The sequence below is a fragment of the Falco peregrinus genome, chromosome 9, assembly GCF_023634155.1.
Source record: "Falco peregrinus isolate bFalPer1 chromosome 9, bFalPer1.pri, whole genome shotgun sequence".
In the NCBI taxonomy this organism is placed as follows: Eukaryota; Metazoa; Chordata; class Aves; order Falconiformes; family Falconidae; genus Falco; species Falco peregrinus.
The window spans coordinates 16,141,004-16,148,697 of record NC_073729.1 but is presented as its reverse complement, the minus strand read 5'-3'; the positions used below and the strand labels follow the sequence as shown (position 1 = coordinate 16,148,697).

The 7,694-nt window shown below is 44.4% G+C and overlaps 1 protein-coding gene across 1 annotated transcript; it reads right to left on the bottom strand.

Moving 5' to 3' along the window:
* Positions 1-5,201: 5,201 nt before the first annotated feature.
* On the bottom strand, positions 5,202-6,594 carry FANCF (FA complementation group F). The gene has a single exon (XM_055814729.1). The coding sequence runs from the start codon at positions 6,562-6,564 to the stop codon at positions 5,455-5,457; it is 1,110 nt and encodes a 369-aa protein (XP_055670704.1). The 5' UTR covers positions 6,565-6,594; the 3' UTR covers positions 5,202-5,454.
* Between the last annotated feature and the right edge of the window lie 1,100 nt (positions 6,595-7,694).

Sequence of the window (7,694 nt, the reverse complement as noted above, 5' to 3'; positions counted from 1 at the left end):
AATTCAGAATTTGATTGCTATATTCTCTGTTCAGTGCATACTGCTATCATTTCTGGTAAAATGTCCTAGTTAAGGGTTACAGTAAATTGATCACATAATACTACAGGAATTTATCATGCAATAGGAAAGGAATTTAAGAGCTGAATACCTAATATTATTAATAAAACAGGTCTGTGGATAGAGACAGTTAGGGGATACAGTTTATATTATTACCTGATCCTACATGAAAATAAAAGGGCTGGTAAAGTCAGAATTACAAGGACAAAATAAACTCTCAATGGGGTTTTTCAACTGGAAACTTCTGTGTGGGTAGCACAACAGTGGGTATTTACTCCCTGCATCTCTTCTGCTTCTAGAAATGGGCCACAAGCTGGGACTCCCCTTGGATCAGAAGTCCAAGCCCATCTGCGCAGACAGACTCTGCTGCCACCCTCTGTGGTATCTGAGAAGATTCAAAACACTAATAATAATAAATAAAATGCCAACACCCTAAATAGAGATTTAGGGACAAAGATCACTAGCTTTTAAAAAACTGACGCAATGAAACACTATTAGGATATCAGTAAACATAGAAAGTTGTGTCAGTAACTCTAAGGTACAGGCCCACAAGGACTTAAAGTGGTATTGGTACATGAATGAATTCAATATTGAAGTAGTAGCTACGTTAACCAGCTTAACATCTTTGGAGGCTACATTTGAGAAATGATAAAAAAGAATTCATGTTAACTATGTGTTTATCACTAGTCTAGTTCATTGTTACGGTCATCTTTTTCTCTGAGACATTTTAAAAAATATGTAGGTAAGGGAGAGCAAACTCATAATTGTTTCCAGGTTGTCTGTCATCTCTTAATCTGAAATTCAGTACAGGCACATAACTGATTAATCGAGAATGATGTGTTTGGTCAAAGTAACATTTAATCCCTCACGAGACAGATACAATAGTGGAAGCAAACAGCTTGTGAGAAGGATTTATATTAATTATTAACTGATAAAAGCTACGTTTCCTGACCATACTTGTGATTATTCAAATCTATTTTATATCAGAGCAGATAGGATATTGTTCTTTTGCTCTCACCCCTGCAAGAGCAACCCTATTTAAATAAGCAGTTTCCTACCCTGTAACATACAGCTACATTTCTCATTCACTACCTTAATATTCTTGCCTGTTAAACCATTGATCCAAGTGGTCATTAGGGAACCCAGAGGCTGAGTGCTTTAGCAGAGCAGCCAACATCAAAAGCCTTTAGATTTATTTTCTTTTTAATCAGAACATTCAGATCCAAAGCTGTCCCCAGCAGTAGCAAAGCCATTCAGTTTTGGTGAAGGGGAAATCTACCTTTTCTCCAAGGCCTTCATAAGGGAGCAGTTTTCTGCCTTTTCTCCTCACCATCTCCACTTGCTTTTTATTCATTTTTCTGTAACTCTTCCCAATTGAACTAAGCAAGCTTTGCTGTACTCTGCATGGTGACGCTGTTGGGCCTTCACTGGCACTCTGCAATGGGTCATTCATCCAAATTATTCAAGAGAAATATATTTTAGCTTCAAATCTTCAATTTTTCAAAGACAGCAGAACTAAAGTTAACCGTACAACTGTAACTTTGCTTTCTAGATAAACAGTATCCGAAAATACTACTGCCATATGATCAAAATATTAGTCTGTCTTCATGACCTTAAATATTCTCTTACATGCAGGGGGGGACAGGGACAACACACACCCAACAAACCCCCAAAACTCATCATTGTCACTGAAGAAGATTAAATCCTTATTCACGTAGTTTCGGGGGTGGGGAGAAGAAACCTTGTGTGCAAAACAAGAATTCACTTAAATGCATTGTTAAATTTGAACATTTTGACTGGACATTCTGAATTTAACATGCGTTTTTTCAATCACAATCAGGCTCATGTATTCATCTGAGAGTACTCTGGTTATATTTTTTTTCCTAAATGAATAATTCATTCTACACCGTCTATCCTTATTCTACTATCGAGAACAGGGGCCCTCAAACTTTTTAAACAGGGGGCTGGCGTGCGGATGAAGTGGCAGAAAGTTATATCTGCAGCTGCTCGGTTTCCCCCCACAACCCCTGGCAGGGGGGTTCTGTAAATACCAGGGGCCGTATCCAGCCTGCGGGCCGTAGTTTGAGGACCCCTGACCAAGATACATACTGCCAGTTACCAAAAGAACATGTTTTCTTCTAGACTGTGCTTAGTAGGGTTATTACAAGGTAAACGGACAGGTCACCAGAAAAATAATTTAAAAAGTATACAAGTAACCAGACACCTCCTAGTATGTCTATCACTTGTGGAGGCTTACTGTACCATTTGATAAAAGGTAAAATGTTTCCACTTACTACTTAAAAAAAAAAAAAAAGTGTTCCTGTTTTTGAAGGGTGGTAAGGGTCGAGAAATGAATCAGGAAAATTTTACTTGCCCAATAATTAGCTAAGATGGATACATTTTGCTACTATTGATATTTTTTTAATCGTTGTTTTAACAGAAAAAATAGTAGAGATCTGTTTCTCTTTATTAGTAAAAAAAAAAAAAAAAGAGAAGGCAGCGGTAGGGGTGAAGAGCTTGTAGTACTTCCCATGATAGCATGATAGCTGAGATTGTTTAGGTCAAGAGTTTGCAGACATCACACTTCTTCCTTTCCTGTTTATATTTTTATTAAAAAAGGAGTTCCAAAATTTTTTCATTAATCGTCATTTGCACAGCTACTTGGCAAACTTGACGAGCATGCTGAAATAATAGGGGATGTGGACTGGTGCATTTATTTCAATAGAAGCCATATGGATTTTGGAATTCGGTAATCATGGATCTGGCACCTCTTTATAATGTATTTGGGACAGATTAGAACATTTTTGTGAAATTGCTATAAGCAGGTGCTTCTGCCTCACAAAGGCTAAACTACCTTTTACTATTCAGGTTTCCTATGAAGAGGACAGAATTGGAAATCAAATATATATGGTCTACACTCGCCTATGCCTTGCCTGCCCCTTACAATTATTTCTTTCTTAATAAAGTCACGCTGAAGGGCTTATTACTTCTTAGCTACTCTAGTAGAAGATTCTGCAGTTGCAGTTAGCAACTAAAAGGCGTAATAATTATTTGGAAAGACGACATCTGTCTTCAGCAACTGAATTTTATAAGAGAAAGCTTATCAAAAAGCAAGACTTGAAATAGTGCAAGCATAAACTGACTACAAGCATCAGGTTTCTCCAAGAAATAGTTAAAAGTTGCTATGAGATTTAATTCATGGTCAACAAGCTGAGTACATTGGGAAACATATCTACCCTGACAAGCAAAACCAAAACTTGACTCTCATCGGCATTTGTCACAGACTCAGGTACAAGGGAACAGCAAGTTCTTAACTAGTTGAGATCAATTATCCCTCACTATGAGAGGGAATGCCAGAAGCTTCTACCCAACTTGTCCCATTAGGTCTCCATGCAGAAGAAAAGAATACCGATAAAATTAGTTTTGTTACTATAACATGTGTAACACTACTTCAACATTTGATATTCATCCCTAACATATAGCTGTATAGAGAAGGGAATGGCTTGCACTAGTATCTTTGGGTATATCATTCATTAGGAACCACTGATAGCAGAAAGTATTCTAACAGACAAAAAACCTTATGCCTGTTAAAAGCGTTAAGAGCAAGCTCAAGTGGAGTTTCCATACCAAATGCCAAAACTACATAACGCAGGGAACTGTTGCTAGACAACGTAAGTTCAAACCTCTTGCTTTATACTTCCAAGCAGTTTTAAACACTTAGGAGACAGTGTTCATATTCCTTTCGATACCACAGAAACACTGACCAAGTCCTGAGGTCCACTAACACAGTGCTGTCTTTTAAGACTGAACAGGACCACAAGTTCCAGAAGGGGGGCCAATCCCATTTAAAAAAAGAGCAAGAGAACTGCCACAGCTCTAGCTGTTGCTTTTATAATATGTTCATCTGCCAATCTTGACAACTTCACTGCTTCACTGACATGATAGCAAAGAATCCAAAGAAAATAGCCATACTTTTGATAGGAGATTAGCAGCATGTCCTTTTAACTATTTAAAGAGTGCTACCCTTGAGCATATCTTTTTTTACATGAGGGGGAAGAATAAGATCTTACATGTGTCTTTTACTATTTCTATAAATGTTAGAGTAGGCATTCTTTCTTTTCCCAGATAAACACTATGCAACCCCTTGAACTACTCATTTCCCTTTCAGATTCAGAAGATCTTTCCCCCTCCAGTTTTGTGGTGAAAAAATATCTGCCATAGTTGTATATGCTGGTTTATGCTGTAATACAAACTATTAATTACCTTCAATCCAGTTTATACTTTCTAATATCTTGTTAGTTTTAAAGCTTATAAGCAGTAACAAAGCACTTTAACTCTTCCTAAAGAGACTTCAGCAACAGAGGAAAGAGATGTCTCAAGTGATCTTGCAAGTTTAAGAACAGGGGCTACAGGAACTCTTTGACAGGTACTCCACACAAAAGATTAATGAAGACCTCTTTCTGTGGTATTCACACACATTTCTCCCATGTTCCTCAACTATTCTCTTATCACACTGTTAACTCTTAGAAATAATTGCTTACAGAGTTAAATATACACGGACACGTTACCTCTGCATTACAATACTCCTTTTAAATGACAGTGATAAGGTAAGACAGAAACTACCCTGATCAAGTGTTGTCCACAGAAACTGATGAAACAGAAAAGAATAAAGAAAAAAAAATTGTCATCTCTTAAAAAAGTTTGTTGCCCACTCACTTCTGCTCCACAATAGAAATCATGTAACAGATCATCAAAAAGGGAAGAAAACCACACAGAACACCCCACCTTTTACTGCCATTTTCTTAAGAAATACTTGCATATCATATAGTAGAGCAACTAATAAAGCCTTCTAATTTTGGAACTTTTCAATAAACTTCCCAGTTGGCTTCCTCTCACCTTCACTTAGACCCAGGGGGCAAGTCACGTGCCAGAGCTATACAAGCACGGAAGTGGCCACCAGAGCAGACAGCCCAATGAAGATAACCACGACTATATTAACTCTGTATTTAGGGTTTTCATGTTTGAAACTCCACCTTCCCTTCGAGCTTTTGGTTAGCCTCCCACAGTTAGACACTCCACTGTCATGACCATATCTGAACTATAATATATTCTCAACAGAAAACTATTCTATATTTGAAACAGAATGCATTTTCTTCATTTTATTAGGTAAGCAGAAAGTACTGAAAAGACATTTCCTGCAGTGACCAGAAATGAGAGCACAACTACAAGAAAGCACCAGGCCTCCCTGAGAGAATTCATATGCAGTCAGAAACAGCAGTCACAACAGTGCTTGGTTTTCAACCCAAAGTGAGGTATGATTTTCTTATCTTTCAAATCAAAGAGTTAAGCAAGTTTGCTGGATTTCAGAAGTTTTCACATTGCTTTTGCATTCACGCGTCAGCGCTCATCTTCTTTCCTCAGATATTCCTCTACTTCCATCAGTAAGTCAGTCCACACACTTAGGCCACAGACTTTAAAGTCTCCATCCTGTGCCTTCAGGAGTTTCAGAGCAGCTTGAGTCTGTCCCCCGAGTAGCACAGATCCCCGACAGAGGTACCCGAAGCGCTCCCTCAGCTCCTCCCAGGACAATCCAGCTTTGTCAAGACAACTTTTAACCCACCGTCCCTGCAAGGGGTCATAGAGCAAGAGGCTTCCCCAGGTGGTTAAGAGGTCCAAATAAGGTCTGCTTAACTGGGAATAGTGACCAGCAAGGGAAGCAAGAAGGGAGCCTGGGAGGAAACGGCAGAAGGCAGAAAATCGCTCGAGATTCCCCAGCAGCCAGGAAAGCAGGGGCCCGGCAACACCTTCACCTCCTGTTGCACTCGCCTGGTTTCCGTCTAGGCTGTTCCCATCCCGACCCCCGCCTCCGGCCTGCTCAGAGCTACTGCCCTGCCCCAGCAGCAGCAGCGCCGCCGCCACCACCCGGAAGGCCCGGGGCTGGGGAAGCTGCTCCAGGACACCTGAGAGCCAGCGTTGCCGACCCTCGGCCTCGCTGGCCAGCACGATCTCCTGCTCCTCCTCCCGCAGCCGAACCAGAAGAAGCTGCGCCTCCGCTTGCAGCTGCGGCTCAGTCCCCTCCAGGGACCGCGGCGGGCCGCCGGGCAGCGCCAGCAGGCGGGAGGCGGCCTTCCGGCGGGCGAGGAGAGGCAGGCTGCGGGACTCGGCGTCGGCCTCCACACCCGGAGGCTGCAGCAGGCAGAGCAGCAGGCGGCGGCAGGCGGCGGGCGGCAGAGCGCGGTTCTCCAGCAGAGCCAGGCCCAGCAGCTGCGGGCAGCGTCCCAGCTGCGGGAAGCCGAGCAAAAGGCTCGGCTGACCCCGCCGCAGCCGCCGCCCAAGGGCCTCCCGGAGCCGAGGCCGGGTGAGGAAGCGATCGTGGAGATGCTGGAAATACCGGCCCCACTCAAGAGCCCTGTCCAGGATCTGAGCGTCCCAGTCCCGCACCAGCGCGGAGCGGGAGACAGCCAAGAGCGCGGGCAGCTGCTCCACCTGCGCTAGTACAGCCTCCATCGCGCGCGGCTCCGGTCTTGGCGCCACCGGTTTGAGCAGAACTGCCGCCTCTCGGCGGGAACCAGAGCCAATCCCGCGCCTGGGAGGGAGGGCCTCTGTAACTCTATTGGCTGAATCGGACGTCAAGCCGATGTACGAGGATCTTCCCTTAAAGGAGACTTTAACCGCCCTCCCGCATTTGTCTCGCATCTCTCAGAGAACGGCGGCAGAAACCGAGGCGAATCAAAGTTAAAAAGCGAGCGCGGTTACGAAGTTAAAACAAACTGCAGGAAACCGCCAAGAGATTTGGAATAAGCCATAGAAAAACATCCCTAAATTCCCCTTCAAAAACAAAGTTCTTCAGGAGCAAATGTCCCATGCCTCACATTTGAGGGTATTTCCCTGTTTTCTGTGATACATCCATAAGCCATGGCCGAGCTCAGCTGAGCTGGCTTTCCAGCGCTGCCTGCAGCTCAGCACCCTGCCAGGGCCAAACCCTGCCCAGCCCACACAGCTGGGCTCGCTTCACTGGCCTGCCAGCTAAAGGCTCTGGCACTTGTTAGTGGCTCCTCAGGGTACCTGTCCTTCCATGCGTACCAGAGCTAGGCCTCTGACTGCCTGCAGAGGTAATGGCTAACACCTATGGCGTTAGCCCTCACAGCCATGGTTTCCTACATGGACATGGTAGAAACATGCCACAAGCACTGCTTTCTAGTGAGGGGACCCCTTCCCTCTTTCCCGCTTCTGACGCCTGAAGAACAGTTTTACATGGCAGGCTGGGGCTATTAGGCACAGCTCACAGGACGCAGCTTACCTGTTGGAGCGATTCTTCCTGGGTGCTTCCCTCATGTCCTCCACCTCGAGGGCTTCTTGGTGGGGAGATGGGTTCTCTCCCTCCATCCTCATCCCCACAACAGACCCGCTACACTCAGCATTCCCTCATGGCGTGGAAGGGAGCAACAGACTCATGAAGCTCAGCATTCCTTCATGGCGTGGAAGGGAGCAGGACGGCCTGGCATCTGGCACCTTCCACAGGAGCCCCCCACGTGCCCGCTCCTGAGGGGATGAGGCAGTGGTGGGAAAGCGGCGGGTGCTGGCACAGCCTCAGGAACTGCCGGGTGCTCCTCAGGGAGCTCAGGAGCCCCGTTGTA

Bases quoted from the DNA above. Each gene is read 5' to 3' on its own strand.
- FANCF (XM_055814729.1), bottom strand. From the start codon at position 6,564: ATGGAGGCTGTACTAGCGCAGGTGGAGCAGCTGCCCGCGCTCTTGGCT.